Below are 21,601 nucleotides of genomic sequence, written 5' to 3' on the forward strand. Positions count from 1 at the left end.
GAGATCCGATCTGAACCTTTCTGGGTGAGACTGAAGATTCTTCATGCATTGACTGATTCAACAAATATTTACCGAACACACACAACGTGCCAGACTCTGATCTGGTCTCTGAGGACTCAGTCATGAATGAAGCCGCCAAGTTCACTGCTCTCACACATTCCAGGTGTGGCAGGGCAGGGGACCCAGGAGAAGGCAGGGGATGCAGAGGAGACAGATTAGCAACAAGTCAGCCAATGCACAACCCATTTACTCCATGGGTTTTATTGAGTATCTCATATGTGTTGGACAGGGTGTTAGGTGCTAGGGTTGTAAAGACAAATGAGACACAGTCCTGTCCCCAAGGGCATTTCTGCCAGAGGGATGAGCCTGTCCATAGGCACGGAGCAAATGATGGGGCTGCTTGGGGGAAATCAAGCCATTCAGTAGAGCTGCGGCATCAGGCATGGTGGTGGAGGAGGCTCCTTCTTTTAGTTATGGAACTCATCCCTTGGGCAATCTGGGGCAAGGAGTCCTTCCTGGAAATCTCATATAAACCCTCTTGAAGTATTTATTGGGGTAGACATTTAGGAACAAACTGTAGGTATTAGATGTATAAAAGAGCATCATTCAGCCTAAGATGTGGCTCTGCTTGCCTGAAATACACACCAAGAATAAGAGTTTCTAACACTCCAGATTCAGTTCCTTCTGCCCTCCCTCCCTTCCTCCCTTCCTACCTGGCCCCATTCCCAGAAACTGGTGCAAATAAAAACAAGTGTAGGGCCAGAAAATGTCAAAATGAATATAACTATGATGTGCCCTCTGAGGTGTGGCAGGAAATAATATTGCTTAATGTTTGCAAAATGTCAGGACGTTCTTGAATAAAAGACCCTATATAAGTTCAAAGTCTTTATAATTTGTAAGACTTAGCCATAAATCTCTTAGTAAGAGGGTGAAGTCAACACTTTTTGAAAGAGGCAGCAGGCCAGGGACTCTATATAAGGGGTGATGGGCTGATGGTCTCTGAGGACAAGAGCTCACTGAAAACAGGTGAGCGGTGGAACTCTGCCCAGGACTATTTAGCATGAAAAGTCCAGGATGTGGTGATCAACTGATAATGACTGTGTCTCTGCTGCTAAGTAAATAAGAAAAGTTGGAGTCAGAGAAAACTCAAGAACCTTGCAAGGAAAATGCAAGTTATAAAAGATTATGTAGATGATAGAATGATTTTTTTTTTTTTACAATACTTATACATGTTTAGATTTCTTTTAATTCAAGTATATAGTTACTTTTGGATTTGTGAGCACGGGCGAAAGAAAGAATGGGAGAACAGAAATGTGTGCATTTAATGGGAACTGTTACAGGCCAAATGAGATGTGTTCTTTGTGAATTCAAAGCCAAAGGACAGAGGTGTTTATGTTTTTCCAGATGTAACCTCTCCCCCACCCTCAGGCTCCCTCCTATTTCATTAACCCCACCCACCTTAAATGACGCTTCTATAACAAACTCCTATCTTCTCTGGAGGCTGTGAAAGATCTAAGGCCAACAAGTCTAACAGCTTAAACTTGGCAGAGTCAAAGGCTAGACAGGCTTCAAGAGTCTTGGATGGAAGAGAGACCATGGTCTCTTAGATTTGATCTTTGTTCAGAACGGGATATTCCTGGGACAGTCCTTCGCACTGGGAGAGGAGCCTTCCTGGAGTTCCCAACTCCGGGAATCCCAGGTGGGCAAAGTGAGGAAAGCAGGCACAGAGGCCGAAGGGAGAGAAGGAACTCCTTCCCAGGTTTCTCTCAACCAGGAAAGGATTTATCTGCAGAGAGTGAAGAGATCGAACCTTCCAGGCTGGCGATCCTTGCTCACAATCCAAATTCAGTAAATATATATTTTCATGGACCATGTGAAAATGCAACTCTGCAAAAAGTGAGTTTAAAAGGAGCCTTATATTTGACTCTAGAAAGTTAGATTTTTCTCAAGAAAATGTGGTCCTAGTGGCAGAAACATTTTATGTATGTGACTGTCATTGCTGTTATTTTCATTTAAGGCCTGTTGGTGCACAGCAGTCTGCGGGGCAATGCTAGGGTGTGTGTGAGGAGGGAGAGCAAGAGGGGATATGGCTAAGATGTGATGCTACTGGAAAGGCCTTTCAGTCCACAGGGAGCAAGCAAGAAAGCTGAGTTAGCAATAAAACCAGGGTCAGGGTAGCAGTACAACGTGGAGCAGAGGAGACCTGCCTGGTGCGTGTGTAGAGAGCAGTTCTCAATCTTTCCAGGACCAAGTCGGGTGGGGCACGATGGGGAAGGGCCACCTCCATCTCCCAGCACCTTAGGATGTTAACATGGCACCTTTTCCAGGCTGGTTGGAGGACCCTAAGGACCTGGGATGCCTATGGTTCAAGGTTTGTGGGGAAAATCTGGGAGAACATTCATGGAAAAGGAATGGGGGTTCTCTTGTGAGAGAACTACAAAGACCAAAGACCTTTATTTCCACCTTTTCCAGAAACACTGTTTAACTGAGGAGGAAATGGTCCATGACGCCTTACAAATCCAAACACTGCTTTGAGAATTAAAAAGTGCTCAGTGGAGGAAGGGTGAGTGGAGGCCACCAGGAACCTGAACTGGCCCCAAATGGTGTTCAGGTTGTCAGTTTCCAGCGTGCCCTCCACCTTGACACCCCCATGCTGTCTGTCACAGTTTTGCTCTCCAGAAAGGGAGAAGAGGGTTGCTGCAGTGGATGTTGTGCTTGGCATCATGAACACGGTGCTGGACTCACCTGACGTTTTGATAATGGTTCCAAGTGTCTGGAGCCACAGGGGTTTGACCGGATTGGTCCTGGGTGGCCGATGGACTCTCCCCACACACACTCCAGTGACACCTCAACACTCCCTTCTGAACATAGACTCCTTTTTGGCACCTGGAAAGTTGGGTCACAGAGTTTGTGTTCCTTCGATATGCTATGTTGATGTCTTATTTTCACTTCTTGCTCTTTCCTGATGTAATTGAAAAAAAAAAAACAAAGTAACTCTGTGTTCCTAAGTCATTGGCACATGTATTTACACAGACTCTTTTCATTCAAGTGCTTACGCAACACAGACATTTAGTTCCATGCTTGGAAAATGAAACGAGCTTTCATGTTGCAATAAAAGCTAAGTTTTTCCACTTGTGTTTCCAAGAAGTATTTTTGTCCCCTGGAAAAGCAGTACAAAGAGTAAAATGCTCTGGGTTTTGCATCTGGATGCAAGCAGTCCTTTTTTCTGATGGGTCCTTTCCATAAAGCCAGTGAGAAGCCTCTGTAAATGTATACTTTCATGAAACTATGAGCTTTTCCTGTACCTACATGGCTCTTTCTCTGCTCTTTTTCCTGGGGCAGAGTGTCCTCTCTCATTCAGTGCTGGGGGCTCAGTGGGTGATTCCTGTTAGGTGATTGAATCTGAGAGTTCCTGTAAACACAGCTAAAATTCCAAGTTCCTGTATCTTTCTGGTGTTCTGGACTGGGCATGACATTTTCTACTCAACTAAGGGAAATCAGATAGACCATCTCAATGTTGTAGGGAAGGAAAACAAAAAGCATGGCTTTTTGTTAATTCAAATGACTTCCTTAATACCTCTTCTTCATCTTGACATATTCTCTTCCTGGGTGTTTGGAAGGAACCACCCACAATACTAACCTTCAAACAAAAGAGATGAGAAAAGCATTATGAAAGTGCCGAGTACATATTTATATACACACCCTACTTGTAATGATAGTAATAACTCAAAAGGATCGTAGCCAATCTCAGCTGACCAAGGGAGATCATGGGAGCAGCCGGGAGTGGGAGGGGCTCGTGGAAGGTGGAGGCTTTGGGGGCAGGTGGCTGGCTCCTCAGGCATCCCCTGGGGTCAGCGGCAAGCTATTCTGGGTGGCATCTCTGTATTCATTTGGTAGCTAGTGGGGGAACCAGGGCTGTTTGTACACGAGGAAGGTGATTAGAGGAATGGCTGGGATGAGAAAGTATCTGAGAGCAAGTGCTTGATGGCGACCAGTTGTCCGATCTCTTGTCTGCTGACCCCCTTATGAGTTCAATCCTGGACCCCTGATCAGGACCTGACTTCATGAGGATTTGACTTTGCTGGTGGAAATAGCCTGTTTATTGGTCTCCCCAGGCTCTGGCCCAGGTTTGTTCCTGCCTAGGAGTCCTACAGAGGGAGAACGGGAAACATGGCTCAAGGTGACCAAAGGGGTCTGAGATTCCCAGGCTGGGGGCTTAGAGCAGTGGGGAATGTCTTCCAGCTCCTTCTTCTAACCAAAGCAAAGACTATGGCAAGGCACCAAGGAAAGCGTAAACTTTCCTCTTAACTGAAGGAAAAAGAACCCAAAGTAAGAGAAGCACTGATAAATTCTACTTTTGGTATTATCTTTTGATAATGATGAGGCTATTGGGATAAGGCACATGCATCAGAAATTGGCTTTTCAAGATCTGTAGTCTGATCACCATCTTTCTCAGTGTTGAGAATCAAAGTATCTTGGTTTCTTGAAAGAACCTGTATTTGATAACTCGACAGTATGTTGAGTCCCTGTGGGCTAAGCAGGAGTCTCGTCATTTTTTTTATTTATTTATTTTTTATTTTATGGCTGTGTTGGGTCTTTGCTTCTGTGCGAGGGCTTTCCCTAGTTGCGGCAAGTGGGGGCCACTCTTCCTCGCGGTGCGCGGGTCTCTCACTATCGCGGCCTCTCTTGTTGCGGAGCACAGGCTCCAGATGCGCAGGCTCAGTAATTGTGGCTCATGGGCCCAGTTGCTCCGCGGCATGTGGGATCCTCCCAGACCAGGGCTCGAACCCGCGTCCCCTGCATTGGCAGGCAGACTCTCAACCACTGCGCCACCAGGGAAGCCCCATCAAATACTTTATCTTATTTTGATGTGGGGACCCATCCAATAAACTGATGAGATGAGGTCGGTGGGGGAGGCAAGTCATCTGTCCTTTACAAGTGAGAATTTGCGAGGACAAAGTCATTGCCGCAAAGTCACCCAGCAGCTGGAAAATGCAGTACTGGGATCAAGGACATCATTGGTGATGTCACGGCAGGCATCGTTTCTCCTGCTCTATTCTGCTTCCTTTGTAAAGGATGAGTCCATCTCCTTTGAAGATGAAGAAAGAACTCCCCAGAGTCAGACATTTCTCCTACATATGGTGAAACCCACATGGTGTAGAAGAAAGTGTAGAAAAGTTACCTTTAGACATTCGGATTATCTGAAAGGAGAGTTACAAGTCCAGATAGAAAAACCCCTTTCTGACCTGTTTAGAAGGTTTATGCTTACAGCACTGAAAGAGGGCATCAGACTGGTCCCTACGTTACATCTGTCACCTCTGGTTTCCAACTCTGCCTCTCACCATTACCCCGAAAACAGCCGTGAAATGTCTGCTCGTCCCTTCCTTTGCCTAAACTTGTAGATTTACTATTTATCCTCAGGGAGGTTGAAGGTGGCAATGGTTCTGCCAAAGGGGAGGAGAGAAAAAGGGAAATGAAAAAGTAGCCCTGATCTTAGGAAGCTGCATCACCCTCTGCCTCTCTCCCCACAGGACCCTGGCCTTCATGCCCCACCTCCTGGATCAGCAAGGCCCAGGTTTCCCAGATGACTGAGGTCCTGACTGTTAGAATCAAAGAAATCCAGAGGAGGTTTCCAACCTGGACCCCTGACCAGCACCTGAGAGCTTTGTGTAACCCATGGGTTGGTTTCCCAGCATGGAGTTAATAGGTACAAACATAATTCATTGCACCAGATCCCCCCAAACCTCAGCTGCCTCCTAAAAAGCAACTAGGAAAGAGAATCTGAGTTAACTGCTGAGCACCCTGCCACAGCGAGGGGCTGTGGGCTTGGCATTAACCCATCTCACAAATTCCAGGTGGACTCTGTGCCTACACCCGAAGCAGCCAGGACCTGAGCTGTGACTTCTGCAATGATGTCCTTGCACGAGCCAAATACTTCAAAAGACAGGGCTTCTAAAGCTTCAGCTCAGACCCAAGATCATTATCATGCGGGCAGCTTCAGCTGTTACACAGATAAAAGTAGCCAATGAGGCCAATAATTCTGAATCTGAGTTTGACCCAAATGTCATCAAAATAACATGAATCACATTAAAGAATTATTATCTGCATTTTGTGGTCTGGTGTGTGTAAATAAAAGGCTGTGTCTCTTTAAAGGTATTTCCACGGATGTGAGCTGTAATGTGGACTTCTGTGAAATGAATCCTGTGTCTCATTGGCTTGCATTGTCAGATTTAGCAAATAAAAATACTGGAATCCCAGTTAAATTTGAATTCCAGATAAAAAATGATTTTTTTTTTTAGTGTAAGTCCCATGCAATATTTAGAACACATTTATACTAAAATATTATGTGTTGTCTATTTGAAATTCAAATATAACTGGGCATATGGTTATTTTATCTGGCAACTATCACTGATTTCTTTGATAAAAATCATAGTTTCAAATTTTAATTGAAAACTTTTGATGAGAAAAAGGGTAAGAGGGTAGCCAGTCCCATCTGGTGGGGGGAATAGATTTGCAAAAGGAGGGAAGGGCATAACCTTTATAAAAATGACATAGCCACTGAGGACACGACAAAAACTGGTTAGAACCAACTAGGTCCAAGATGGCAGAAGGTTCAACTTCCAGCAGACTTTGAGCCTCATTATACGTTCATTGTAATACATTAGCTAAATGACACACCCAGGGGTGCCATGACTGTTCTGAGGCCAACCATAAAAGGCCAAAAAGTGGGCAGTGGCCCAATTCCTGGAAATCTCTGCCTCTTCTCCAAAATAATTGGAATAATCTCACTCATTAGCCTAGGAAATTACCCAGCCCATAAAACCTAATCACCCCATATTTTGGGATCTCTCGTCTTCTGAGATGGCCCACACTCTGTGGAGTGTGTTTCTCCCAGGGTTGCTCTCACTTTCTGAGATAACCCCATGCCCTGTGGCCACTCTCACCTTTTGAGACGGACTACATTCTGTCTATGGAATGTGTACCTCTCTAAATAAATCTACTTAAAACCTAACACTTTGCCTCTCACTGAATTCTTTCTGCAATGAGACATAAAGAACCTGAGCTTCATTAAGTCCTGAGACCAGGTGTGTGATCTCTAAAAGACTGGGATTGTGAAAAATTGAAAGCATTTCCACTAAGATCAGGAACAAGACAAGGATGTCCACTCTCACCACTCTTATTCAACATAGTTTTGGAAGTCCTAGCCACAGCAATAAGAGAAGAAAAAGAAATAAAAGGAATACAAATTGGAAAAGAAGAAATAAAACTGTCACTGTTTGCCGATGACATGATACTATACATAGAAAATCCTAAAGATGCCACCAGAAAACTACTAGAACTAATCAATGAATTTGATAAGGTTGCAGGATACAAAATTAATGCACAGAAATCTCTGGCCTTCCTATACACTAATGATGAAAAATCTGAAAGAGAAATTAAGGAAACAATCCCATTTACCATCACAACAAAAAGAATAAAATACCTGGGAATAAACCTACCTAAGGAGGTGAAAGACTTGTACTCAGAAAACTATAAGACACTGATGAAAGAAATAAAAAATGACATAAACAGATGGAGAAATATACCATGTCCTTGAATTGGAAAAATTAATATCATGAAAATGACTATACTACTCAAAGCAATCTACAGATTCAATGCAATCCCAATCAAACTACCAATGGCATTCTTCACAGAATTGTAAAAAAAATTTTTACAATTCGTATGGAAACACAAAAGACCCCAAATAGCCAAAGCAATCTTGAGAAAGAAAAACGGAGCTGGAGGAATCAGGCTCCCTGACTTCAAACTATACTACAAAGCTACAGTAATCAAGAAAGTATGGTACTGGCACAAAAACAGAAATATAGATCAATGGTACAGGATAGAAAGCCCAGAGATAAACCCACGCACCTAATTCATGACAAAGGAGGCAAGAAGATACAATGGAGAAAAGACAGCCTCTTCAATAAATGGTGCTGGGAAAACTGGACAGCTACATGTAAAAGACTGAAATTAGAACACTCCCTAACACCATACACAAAAATAAACTCCAAATGGATTAAAGACCTAAATGTAAGACCAGACCCTATAAAACTGATAGAGGAAAACATAGGAGAAACACTCTTTGACATAAACAACAGCAAGATCTTTTTTGACCCACCTCCTAGAATAATGGAAATGAAAACAAAAATAAACAAGTGGGAGCTAATTAAACTTCAGAGCTTTTACACAGCAAAAGAAACCATAAACAAGATGAAAAGACAACCCTCGGAATGGGAGAATATATTTGCAAATGAAACAACAGACAAAGGATTAATCTCCAAAATATAGAAACAGCTCATGCAGCTCAGTATCAAAAAAACAAACAATTCAATTAAAAAATGGGTGGAAAACCTAAATAGACATTTCAATAAAGAAGATATACAGATGGCCAAGAGGCACATGAAAAGATGCTCAACATCACTAATTATAAGAGAAATGCAAATCAAGACTACAATGAGGTATCACCTCACACTGGTCAGAATGGCCATTATCAAAAAATCTAGAAACAATAAATGCTGGAAAGGGTGTGGTGAAAAGGGAACCCTCCTGCACTGTTGGTGGGAATGTAAATTGATATAACCAGTATGGAGAACAGTATGGAGGTTCCTTAAAAAACTAAAAATAGAATTACCATATGACCCAGCAATCCCACTACTGGGCATATAACCTGAGAAAACCATAATTCAAAAAGAGACATGTACCACAATGTTCTTTGCAGCATTATTTACAATAGTGAGGACATGGAACCAACCTAAATGTTCATCGACAGATGAATGGATAAAGAAGATATGGCACATATATACAATGGAATATTACTCAGCCATAAAAAGAAACGAAATTGAGTTATTTGTAGCGAGGTGGGTGGACTTAGAGACTGTCATACAGAGTGAAGTAAGTCAGAAAGAGAAAAACAAATACTGTATGCTAACAGTTATATATGGAATCTAAAAAAAAAAAAAAAAAAAAGGTTCTGATGAACCTAGTGGCAGGGCAGGAATAAAGATGTAGACATAGATAATGGACTTGAGGACACGGGCTGGGGGGACGCTGGGGTGAAATGAGAGTAGCATGGACATATATACACTACCGAATGTAAAATAGTTAGCTAGTGGGAAGCAGCAGCATAGCATAGGGAGATCAGCTCAGTGCTTTGTGATGACCTAGAGGGGTGGGATAGGGAGGGTGGGAGTGAGGCTCAAGAGGGAGGGGATGTGGGGATATATGTATGCATATGGCTGATTCACTTTGTGGTACAACAGAAACTAACACAGTATTGTGAAGCAATTATACTCCACTGAAGATCTATTAAAAAACTAAAAAATAACAATAAAAGCACCATCTATACACCTAAAAAGAAAAAAAAAAAAGACAGTGGGTTTGAGTCCCAATCTGAGTTGTGTGGTTTCAGTTTCAGGAGAGTCACTTTTAAACTTTGCAGCATTATCTTAACCGTAGGTCTCTCTGACATCTAAGTTTACCTCTTCCTCTCCTTCCCTGAACCACAATCTCCTACACCCAATTTCCCCCAACTCAGCTAAGCTCTCCCCTTCTTTGGGGCACTTAATTAAGACTAATAGAGTCAGGCCACCAGAGAGTGATTCCTCAGTTGGAGCTGCTCTCAAGGACATTGACCACTATACTGACAAATTATTTAATTCTAGGGGTTGTATACTATAAAAGTAATTAATACCCCATTCTATCAACACTTTACAGAGTGTCATTCTAGAACAACTATCATCATTTCAAGCAAAAATTTGTTTTGGAAATGACTGTCTCACCATATATGAAGCACTATATCAGAGTCTCTGCCCTCAGGAACTGTTAAATCATAAAATTTAGTTGGGAATAGCAGCCAGCCACTCATGTGCACAAGGTACAGATGCAGGGCAGACATCAGGTGATCATGTAAAGTGCTTACCTTCTGTGTCAGGGGCTTGTGGAACCTGCTCATGACCATCAGTGTCCTTGAACTCCTGGGCTGCTTCCTTCTTGTCTCCCCACCGTCTGCCTTCCAAGACCCACTCTCAAGGCTGAATCCAGTGAAGGGATCCTCATTAAGGACAATATGACTGAGAAGACCTCAGGAATACACCTTTGGAGAATGGAAATGGAAATGGAGAGTTCCATTTCCCTGGCACAATGGAAATGGACTGGGAGGCACTGGTTATGAGCCCACCTGTGAACCAGTTGGGTAAATAAAGTCCTGCAATCACCAGGGCAATCTCACGCAGCTTCTCTATTCGGATAGGGTAGGGGGTCCCCGGAGGAAAAGAACCAGACTTCACTTTTCTTTTTTTGACATAAGAGAAACCATTCTGGCTCACGTCATTTTGTGATCTAAGCCTGGTTGCAGTGCTTGCCCTTGAACAAGTCATGAAACCAAGCAGTACCCTGTGGGGTTCCTGGGCACGGAACCCTTTCAAACAGCTGCTAATCAGGGAAGGGAGGGGATGCAGAGACAAGGGAGGAGCAGCCAAGAGACAACAGTGCAGCCTTGGGACAGGATCCTGGTTCTGTCTCAAGGGATACACATAACACTATCTTTGAGCTCTTCTGCATAACTAAAACCCCCCCAAAATGGAAAATGCTAACTACTTGATGAAGCATTCTTCAGAGAAGATCAGGAGACCAATGGAGGCCAGATTAAAGCAACCACAGAAGCTCAACAGGAGATCACTTGAGACCAGATTAAAGGAATACAGGCCCTGCACACACCCTGATCCTTATCAGTAATCCTGCCCTTGAACCACTGCTATAAAACTCCTCACCAAACCCTCCTGGGTTGGGACACACAGTTTCAAGGGCAATAGCCGGTTCTGTCCCCCTTTGCCTGGCAAAGCAATAAAGCTATTGGCATAGCCTTTGAGGATACGACATAAACTGGTTAGAACCATCTAGGTCCAAGGTGGTGGAAGATTTGACTTCCAGTAGACCTTGAACCTCATTATACGCTCATTGCAATATTGATACACTAGCTAAATGACACACCCACAGGTGCCATGACAGTTCTGAGGCTGACCATAAAAGGCCAAAAAGTGGGCGGTGGCCCAATTCCTGGAAATCTCCACCCCTTCCCTCAAATAGTTGGAATAACCCTCCCACTCATTAGCCTATGAAGTTACCCAGCCCATAAAAACTAACCACCCCATATTTCGGGGCCATTCTCGCCGTTTGAGACAGACCGCATTCTGTCTATGGAATGTGTATCTCTTTAAATAAATCCACTTCTACCTATCACTTTGCCTCTTGCTGAATTCCTTCTGGGATGAGACATAAAGAACCTGAGCTTCATTAAATCCTGAGACCAGGTGTGTGGTCTCAATTAAGCGACAGTGCATTCGAGTCCCAGCCTGTGGGTTCAAGTCCCAATGTGAGTTTTGGTGGGTTTGAGTCCCATCCGAGTTGTGCAGTTTCAGCTTCACCATCAGTCCTTTGCAGCTCCCCCATGTTGCATCTCCCCATTTTTCACATTTTTAGCTTACTCCTTTGTTTTTATGGAGCACATCCTCCAACAGCTTCCTGAGAAAAGTGAGTGGGAGGTTAATTTTTTGAGGCCTTTCCTGTCCAAAGTACCTTTTTTTCTACTCTCACATGAATTGGTGATTTGGCCTGGTAAAAAATTCTAGTCTGGAAATAGTTTTCTTTCAGAATTTTGAAGGCATTTATCCCTTGGTCTTCTGGCTTCTAGGAGTACTCTTGAGAAGCCTGAGGTCATTTTGATTTTAATCCTTTGTATATGATATATCCCCTCTTCCCTCCAGAGTTTGTAGAATCTTCTCTTTGTCACATGTTTGACATTTCACAATGATGTGCTTTGGTGAGATTCTGGTTTTGATATATGGAATATTAGCCGTAAAAAAGAATGAAACCTTGCCATTTGCGACAACATGGATGGACCTAGAGGGTATTATAAGGGAAATAAGTCAGACAGAGAAAGACAAATACTGTATTATTTTGCTTATATGTGGAATCTAAAAAAAACAAAACAAATGAAAAAAACATAACAAAACAGAGTTATAGAAACAGAGAACAAACATGTGTTTGCCAGAGGGGGGAGGGGTAGGAGGTGGAAAGAAATAGATGAGGGAGATTAAGAGGTACAAACTTCCAGCTGCAAAATAAACGAGTCTCAGGTATGAAGTGTACAGTGTGGGGAATATAGTCAATAACTATGTAATATCTTTGTATGGTGACATATCATAACTAGATTTATTTTGGTGATCAGTATGAAATGTATAGAAATATCAAATCACTATATTGTGTAACAAGAACTAACATAGTGTTAGTTCAATTAGGTCAATTATACTTCAAAAACAAACAAGCAAACAAACTCATAGAAAAAGAAACCAGATTTCCAGATCTGTGGTTACCAGAGGTGGAGGTAGGGGGCGGGGCTGGGGAGGGGGAACTGGATGAGGACAGTCAGAAGGTACAAACTTCCAGGTATAAGATAAATAAATACTAGGGATGTAATGCACAGCATGATAAACATAATTAACACCACTGTATGTTACATATGAAAGTTCCTGAGAGTAAATTCTAAGAGTTCTTATCAGAAGAAAAAAATTTTTTTTCTATTTCTTTAATTCTGTACCTATATGAGATGAAGGATGTTCACTAAACTTATTGTGAGAATCACTTCATGACGTATGTAAACAAATCATTATTCTGTACACCTTAAACTTATACAGTGCTCTATGTCCACTAGATCTCAATAAAACTGGAAGAAAAAAAATAAAAAATAAAACCCAGTCCCACTCCCAGGTGATTCTAATGTGTAGCCAAGGCTGAGAATTATTGCCTCACAGATTCTCCAGAATTACCTGAACGAAATAGGATGCTGACAGGTGGTTTTGTGTAGCCATCTGAAGACTCTGAAGTCTCCTCTCGCTTTTCAGGACTATTTAAAACCCAGATTCCTGGGACTTCCCTGGCAGTCCAGGGGTTAAGACCCCGTGCTCCCAATGCAGGGGGCACAGGTTCGATCCCACATGCCGTGCATGGCGCAGTCAAAACAAAGACAAAAAAAACAAAACCCAGATTCCTCACTGAGGTGTGCACCACTTCCGGCTTAGCTGGGCAGATGGAGCTGAGTCCCCTTTGACTTGCTGAGTCAGCCTATCCAGCCAGGGTGAATCCATCCCGCTTCCCCCTCTGTCAGCCTCCCCTGCAGCCTTTTCTACCCCCCTCCCCACGCTGCCTTAGAGCAACCTCATGGGGATTTTTTTTTTTTTTAAGATATTGAAGCAGTGCCCAATCAAAGCAACTCCATTTCTCTTATGTTTGACTTCCTTATGTGACCTGAATCGATTTTCCTAGCACAGACCAAATAGACATTTTATACTTCCAATAACTTATTTAAAATATGTCTTGTGATGGGGAAATTAAAAAGGGGAATACTTAAGACCCTGAGTAAAAGCTCTTTGAGAAGACAATAAGAACCAGATCCCTCGAATTTTTTGCTCCAGAGTGTGAGATAGTAAACAAGCAAAACTCCCAGCATCCCCATGTTATCAGGTCGTGTAGAGCAGAATGAACCCTGGCCTGAACACACGGGGCACTAACAAACCAGCTCAACCCGTGGGCACTGCAAAGAGCCAGGCCGCTCCTCCATGAGTTCCCATCCTCCCAGAAAACAGTGGAGACTGCTGGAATTGATAAGAGCAACTTGATTAACGGCTTCACTTCAGGCATTTGAGAGCATAATCACGCACTCTTTTGTGTTGTTTCTCCCTAAAGCCTAGAAGCTCTGAATAACTCAAACGAAGGATCTGTTCTTACTTCCGGGGGAAAAAAAAAAAAACAAACCAGTACATATTTATAGGCACATAAAGGAATGACTTTATGTTGGAAACACAAATGAAACTTTAGAGAATAAAACTAGATGGGGGACTTCCCTGGTGGTCCAGTGGTTAGGATTCTGCGCTTTCACTGCCACGGCCTGGGTTCAATTCCTGGTCGGGAAGCTGAGATCCCACCAGCCGTGCAGCGCGGCCCAACAAACAAAAACTAGATGGGACTGGGTTGTGACTTTCTGCGATCTTGAAAGCAGGTGGCGTTTTATTCTCTCCTCATGTTCCCAGGGGAGCCAAGAGCCAGTTCACCAGAGCAAAGTCACTGGTCACAGTTGGCCAGCTGCTGAGGCGTGGATCAGGCCAGACCTGCTAGGGAGCTGCCAAGAGGACTGGGCGCCTCCCATGTCCCTGCTCCTCGCCCAGTGCACGCGTGTCCCCGACACTGCATCCTCCTTCCTGCTGGCGCTGCCCATGCTGGGACCGGTGCTTTCTCAGCGTCTCTATGTACAGCCTCACTGGTGGTGACCAGGTGCTTTTTATTTGATGCGGATCTCAATGTAAATTTTCGTTAACATGTAAACAGAGGTAGAATGAGACAGACGTTTAAAAGGAGGATATCTTACAAAGCGAGAACAATGTCAGACCTGTTATTTATTCTGTGTCCGGGTCTTAATTTCTAAAGGTGACTGAGTGATGACAGAGAGAGGTCAGTGCCATCGTAAGAAAAGTTGAATGGTACTTACCGTTCCCCTAGAAACAAGAGGCAGGCCACGCCACTCAGGGCCACGGGAGAAACGGCAGGTTTTGGTCAGGAGGCCGAAGACAAGAGTGAAGGGAGGGCCTGAGTCAGAGCCTCCAAGGGGGTTTCTGCGGGAAAGGCGGCAAGGAAGGGCAGAGGAAACAGTGTAGGACTGGCTAGTTTGCATAATTTCTGTGGGCTTTGGTTTTTAGAGGTGGTCTCTAGTTGCCTGGAATCTGGCCTTGGGATAATTTAGGGCCGGGGAAAGATTGGCTCCACGTGCGTGAATTAGGTAAAGGTGGTGATTGAGGAATAAGGGCTTGGATTGGTTGCTGTGTGTGTGAAAGGCGTGCTCCCCGCTGAGCCGTTTGCTTTCTCAAAGAACTGCTAGCCCTGGGAGGAGCAGTCTTTCTCTGGCCAGCAAGCTTTTTAAGACGTCAAAACGTCATAAAATACAGAAAATAGAAAACATGATTAATACACTATTCAAAACAGCCCACTGCAGACCAGCGGCATCCCCAGCATCACTGGGGAGCTTGTTGGAAATACCGAATCTTGGGTCCCACCCCAGGCCAACTGAATCGGAGCCGCAGGTTAACACAATCCCCAGATGATTCGAACGCACTTTAAAATTTGCTCTACATTCCTAGGTGTTTGAAAAGGATGTACGCAAAGAAATTATTTATGCTCAGCGAAGATAATAATTTGTTCAAAGTCACAGAGCCAGTTAAGTGGCAGAGCTGGGATTCGAACGATGGTCTATTTGACTTCAAATCTCATTGATACGTTGAGATTTGACATATTAATATTGAGATCTTGGTATATTAATATCAAGATAAAATGGCTGGAAGTTTCCAGGATGTTTTGAAAATTATGTTGTGGTGAGAACTGATTTCACATCTCTGAAGTAAGAGCCTCGCCTGAATTCCACAGACTGGGAAAGTGTTACTTTTCTTCAAATTTTGTTTTATTAGTTATTGAGCCAGTCACTAAGGCTGATGCTGGAAATTCAAAGATAACGAAGTCATAATCCTTGCCATTAACTCAAAGTTTAGTAAGGGGGATGTGTTAGTTATCTACAGCTGTGTGACAAAGTCACCATATTATTATATCTCAATTTCTGTAGGTCGGAAATTCTGACAGGGTGCAGTAGAGATGTCCTGTCTCTGTTTCATAGTGTCTGGGGCCTCCGTTGGATGTTCTGAAGGCTGGACGTGGAAATCATCTGATGTCTGGTGCCTGAGGCTGGCTGTTGGCTCTAGGTTGAGGGCCTGCCGGTGTCCACTGAAATGCCCACAGGCGGCCTCTCCATGTGGCCTGGGCTTCCTCACAACATGGTGACTGGGTTCCAAGGACAAGCATCCCAAGAGATGAGCCAGGAGGAAGCTATATTGCCATTCGTAGCCTAGCCTTGGAAGACACACAGTGTTATTTCTGCATCATTCTATCGGTTGAGGAAGTTACAGGGGTCCACTGAGGTTTGAGGAGAGAAAACATGGACCTGACCTCTTGATGCAAGATTGTCAATGTCACAAGATAAGAGCACTTGGGTTGGGATATACAATGGTGTGGCCATCCTGGGAAAATACAGTTGGCTCCAGGAGGTGGATCTGAAAAGTAATTACCACATGACTTAATAATAGTGATATCATAGCGATTCCAATGCTGTTACCACCAAAAATAATAACTGTGGGTCTTAGGCTCCAACTTGTACGTTGTATTTTATGTTATTTCTTTTCTTACTTTTAAAAACACCTTTACTCAGATATATTTCCAATATGATAAAATTCACCCATTTAATGTATATGATTCAGGGTTTTTTTTTTTTTTTTTTTTTTTAGTATACTCATAGAGTTGTGTCACCACCATCTAATTTCAGAACATTTCTAACACCCCAAAAAGAAACTTGGCAAACATTAGCAGTCACCGTCCACTACCTAACTGACTCCCCTGGCCCCTGGCAAACACCCATCTACTTTCTATCTCTATTTGCCTATTTTACATTCCATATCAATGGGATCATACAACATGTGGTCTTTTGTGACTGGCTTTTCACTTAACAGTAGTGTTTTCAAGGATCATCCGTCTTATACGTTATTTCTTAGTTCTCAGAACAATCTAAGTGGATGTCTGCTTCTCTTTTCTATGAGAATATGAGAAACAATCAGAGAAAATTTCCAAGAGCTCTTACCTGCAACTATACCTGTGTTTATTTTCCCCTTTATGATGGATGAAGAGTGACCAGCGCACAATAAGCATGCAATGAGGGTTTGTGAATGAATAAGCCTGTAGAGGTGGTTCTCAAAGTGTAGTCCTTTGACCGACAGCATCATAATCCCCTCCCTTATTTAAATGCAATTTCTGGGTCCTCAGTCCTGGCCTATTAAATCAGAATTTCCAGGGATGGGAGCCAAGCAATTGCATTAGAGAAATGTATCGATTGATGGATTAGGTAATATTCATGAACTTCACAATTCAAGATACAAGAGGGTATATTATGAAAATTTTCTTCCCATTCCTGTCCTCTAGCCACTCAACTCCTCTATCCAGAGGCAACTAATCTTACCACTTCTTGTCTATTTTGTCAGAGATATGTTATACATATGAATAAATATTCATACAATATTCTCATGCTTTAACAATTCCCCCACAGCCAGAGGCACACTATACACACCTTAATGTAAATTATTTCTATTTAAATATAATTTACATAAAATGCTTATGTACAGTTTAAAGAATAATAAAATGCACACCCATCCACTTATCTCTCAGGTAAAGAACTAGCACCTCACTGCTACTAGGGGAATCCCCAAGGAGCTTCTCCTCCATTACCGCCAGGAGGATCGTGGACTGAATTTTTGTATTAACCACTCTTCTGCTTTGCTTTTTACTTTTACCAACCATGTGTGTATCCCTAGATGATACATCATTGAGTTGGGCCTGCCTTTGAACTTTATATCAACGAAGTCATTTTGTATCCGTCACTCAGTAAGTTGTTCCTTTTACTCAATATTGCTTTTGAGAAACAAACAGCTTGATGCCTATAGCTGTAATGTATTTATTTTCACTGCTGTGTGGGATTCCATTTTGTATGTATGTGACATAGTTTACTTATTAATTCCACTGATGATGGACATTTGGATTGTCCAGACTTTGCTACTATGAGCAATGCTGTTACGGCCATTGTTGTACAGGCCTCCTGTTCCACGTGTCAAGTTTCTGGAGCTATGCTGTCCAGTACAGTAGCCACTAGCCATATGTGGCTGCTAGGCACCTAAAATACAGCAAGTCCAAGTGCTGCACGTCTAAGACTACTCACTGAAGACTTGGTATGAAAAAAATTCTAAATATTTCATTAATAATGTTTTTATATCTATTACATGTTGAAATGATTAAAAAAATTTGGATATATTGGGCTGAATTAAAATGTTATTAAAATTAATTTCAGCTGATTCTTTTTACTTTTTTAAATGAGCTATTAGACAATTTAAAATTACATATATGGCTTGCATTCTATTTCTACAAGACAGTGCTGATCACTAGGGTATTTATCTTGTTGTAAAATCGCTGGATTTAATACTGGGTGATGCCAAAGTGTTTTGTAAAGTAATTCTAACCATTACACTTTCACCGGTGATGTATGAATGCTTCTCTTGCCACATACTCCATCATTGTCAGGATTTAAATGTTTTGCCAATCTGGTGGGTGTGAAATGTTATTACATTGTGGTTTGCGTATGCATTCCCCTGATCACTAAAGATGTGGAACATTTTGTCATGTTCATTTATGGTTTTTCTTGTCTTTTCTTCATGGCTCTTTTTCATTTTTTATTTCAGTGCATCTCTTTTTCTTTTTGATTGATAGAAATTATTTTGGGTACTAATCCTTAATCATTTCTGTGTCATGCAATTATCTTTTTTTGTTTCTAACTTTTTTTCACTCTTTTTGATGTAAACTTTTGATTTTTTTTTTTTTCTGGCTGCGCCACGCGGCTTACAAAATCTCAGTTCCCCAAACAGGGATTGAACCCAGGCCACGGTAGCGAAAGTGCCGAAGACTAACCACTAGACCACCAGGGAACTCCCTAAACTTTTGATTTTGAAGCAATCTCAAATTTACAGAAAAGTTGCAATCTCAAATGTACAGAATGCTGCAAATAACTCATTTTTCCCTAAACCATTTGAAAGTTGCCAACATGATGTTTCATTATTTTTGAATATTTTAGTGTGAGGTTTTTACAAACAAGGACATTCTCCTACATAGCCACAATACAACCATCGAAACGGTTATTAAGGAAATGCTGTCTGGCAGCATTTTGTCCAGTTTTTCCTTGTAATCTGAGGGTGAGATAGGCTGTAGTGGGCTTATGCCATTTGAGTAAGAACGAAAAGCCCTGATAGCTTTTTAAAATTATATTTCGTTGTTGCTGCAGTTTACAAATGCAATTAACATATATTTTTTCATTAACATCAGATGCATAAAATAGATAACTCATAAACCTTAGTCTGTGAAACACATCATTAGTCCATTTGTGGCCTTCCTCTATTATTTATTTTTAAAATACAATGAACACTTGTGGACCCACACCAAACTCAAATATCACCAATAACTGACAGCTACCTGTGTGTTCTTCTCCTATTCCATCCTCTGCTTTCCTCCCAACAATTACCCTGTACGCCTCAGGGTGTACTCCTTACCTTAGAGATGTATGCTTTTTGCCTATTTTAAAAATCATCAACTTGTCCTCTCCAGACCTTCTTTTACCTTCTTCATATCTTCATGTATCTTCTCTATTTCTACTGCTTTCAATAGCCCTTCCATATCGTTTGTGATTCATAAGGCTGTAGAAGAAAAGTTTATTTTTCTGTTCTTAGTGCTTTTGGATGATTTCCAAGAGGAAAAGGGAACTGGTGACTTCATGGAGTCATGTTCAAACTAGAATTTGCATTTTTGAAAATCTCCTTAAGTGATTCTGATGTCAATTGAAAATGAGAGCCCATTTTGTGAAGATGATCCAGAGAAAGGTCATGTGTATTGGGTCAGAAGCAAGGTGGAAGGGGAGCGGGTGGATAGCTCCACTTTGAGGTCAGTACAAGAGCAGAGCTCAAGGGAGCCTAGAGCTGACCTGACTTGGCATATAGCACAGCTGGAAATACCCAAAAATGTCTTCTCCACAGATACAAAAAAATCCCGTGTTAGGCTACTCCTTTGCCTTAGGGCATCAAAGGCTATGTTAATAGTCATCATTTAGAACTGTGTTGTCCAACATGGTAGCCACTGGCCCCATGTGGCTGTTGAGCAGTGTGGCTAGTTTGACGTGAGCTGTGTTGTGATTCTAAAATACATAGACTTAGTATTAAAAGAAGGTGGTACAATATCTCAATTTTTTTACTGGTTACATATTGAAATAATATTTTAGATGTATTGGGCTAAATAAAATATACTACAAAAATTAATCTCACCTTTTTCTTTTTACCTTTTCAATGTGGCTAATAGAACATTTTAAATCAAAGTTGTGGCTCATGTTATATTTCTGTTGGACAGCATTGTTCTAGAAAGCCTCTGAACACAGAACTCCAAACAGGTACAATTTCCAACGGGACTGGGAGTGAGTGTATTGGAGATGGTGAACAGGTAGTGAGCAGTGTCAAAATTAAAGTGGGCCTAGGTGACCCTGAAGGGGTGGTTTGTTCAGCCAGGTGGTAAGTGAGGGCATTAAAGCCTGGCTGTTGGAGATGACAAAACATGTAAATCACTGAATCCTGAAATTTCATGATTAAACAATGCTTTCAGGTTCATCTGGTCCCGTAAATGATGGGAAGGAAATCCCTGGACTCAGCATCTGAATGTTTGGGTTCTAGTCTCAGCTCCACCATTTACATAGCTAGGAGGTCTTGGACAAATCATTTAATCTCTTTTCTTGTATGTATAATGGGGGAGATAAAATCTGCTTGACCTTTCTCGGAGGGTTATTTCAGGTATTTTAACTTATTCAAAAGCCCACTTAAAATTCTGAAGCACTGTACAAATATAAGATATTAAAAAGACATTGCCTACATCACAATCCTGGCTCAGTCCAGCTCAACCAAGAGTTGTTGATAATTTTCAAAGTGGACAGTTACTTTCTAGATAATTTGGCATTGAACATATCAGTGCCTTTGTGCTTATATCTCTACAGAGAAGCAATTCCTTTCTTTAGTTTTCATATGATTAACAAAAGACTTGGACCCAGTCTACAGTGTAATAACGATTCCTATTTTTAAAAATGAGAAAAAAACAACCAACCTCAATTGGGGAAATGAGACTTTTCTCACCCAGTTTAGAAGTCTGATAATAGGAAATTTTGGTGGAGATGCTCCACTCATCATCCCCTGCTCTAGAGGGTAAATGTGGTGTAGCTGCTTTGAAGAGCAACTTTATAAGATCTGGTGCAGCTGAAGATGCAATTCGGCTTATTTTCCATGACTGTACATACATACGCTTAAAACAAAATTGGTAATATTCATTAGTGCCCTTTAATAACCTGCTTACATAAAGAGCACAACAATATGTCATGAACATTTCTTGTTGTTAAACAAGAAAACTTATTATTAAAAAGCCTCCAGCTGAGGCCTAACATGTGCTTCCTCTCTCTGCACCTCGAGGGACCTCTGGCCTGATTAAAAGTAACCGGAACCCGTGGGCCTTCCCTGGTGGCGCAGTGGTTGAGAATCTGCCTGCCAATGCAGGGGACACGGGTTCGAGCCCTGGTCTGGGAGGATCCCACATGCCGCGGAGCAACTGGGCCCGTGAGCCACAATTGCTGAGCCTGCGCGTCTGGAGCCTGTGCTCCGCAACAAGAGAGGTCGCGATAGTGAGAGACCCGCGCACTGCGATGAAGAGTGGCCCCCACTTGCCGCAACTAGAGAAAGCCCTTGCACAGAAACGAAGACCCAACACAGCCATAAAAAAAAAAAAAAAAAAAGTAACCGGAACCCTTTGCACACACCGTCCCAGGGTCGCACACACCCGAAGGCCCCCCACT

General features: G+C 42.2%; 2 protein-coding genes and 2 long non-coding RNA genes across 8 annotated transcripts in view; 2 read left to right on the forward strand and 2 right to left on the reverse strand.

Moving 5' to 3' along the window:
• The window catches only part of LOC309611592, an 86,679-nt gene that overhangs the window by 58,863 nt on the left and 6,215 nt on the right, over nucleotides 1-21,601 (forward strand). The window lies entirely within an intron of this gene.
• LOC309611586 overlaps nucleotides 1-21,601 on the reverse strand; it is a 512,787-nt gene that overhangs the window by 41,789 nt on the left and 449,397 nt on the right. The gene's annotated exons all lie outside the window — the stretch shown is intronic.
• Nucleotides 1-21,601, reverse strand: part of MRPL30 (mitochondrial ribosomal protein L30) — a 54,401-nt gene that overhangs the window by 6,304 nt on the left and 26,496 nt on the right. For 2 of the 5 annotated variants that reach the window (XR_014234599.1, XR_014234600.1), the window contains exons 8-10: nucleotides 11,275-11,940; nucleotides 9,962-10,135; nucleotides 2,746-2,962 (exon numbers count right to left, since the gene is read on the reverse strand). The gene's annotated coding sequence lies outside the window, so the exon portion shown is untranslated. Of the gene's footprint in view, nucleotides 1-2,745; nucleotides 2,963-9,961; nucleotides 10,136-11,274; nucleotides 11,941-14,581; nucleotides 16,188-19,274; nucleotides 19,419-21,601 lie in introns of all 5 variants that reach the window. The other 3 variants (XR_014234598.1, XR_014234597.1, XR_014234596.1) reach the window with 3 other exon arrangements.
• LOC309611716 (lysozyme g-like protein 2) lies at nucleotides 4,899-9,781 on the forward strand (the record flags this gene model as incomplete). Its single annotated transcript, XM_082356482.1, is given in 4 exon segments — nucleotides 4,899-5,141; nucleotides 5,532-5,544; nucleotides 5,547-5,669; nucleotides 5,856-9,781. Coding segments are annotated over 4 exon segments (480 nt in total). The 3' UTR covers nucleotides 5,957-9,781.

The sequence above is a fragment of the Balaenoptera borealis genome (genome assembly GCF_965194805.1).
Source record: "Balaenoptera borealis genome assembly, chromosome: 15".
In the NCBI taxonomy this organism is placed as follows: Eukaryota; Metazoa; Chordata; class Mammalia; order Artiodactyla; family Balaenopteridae; genus Balaenoptera; species Balaenoptera borealis.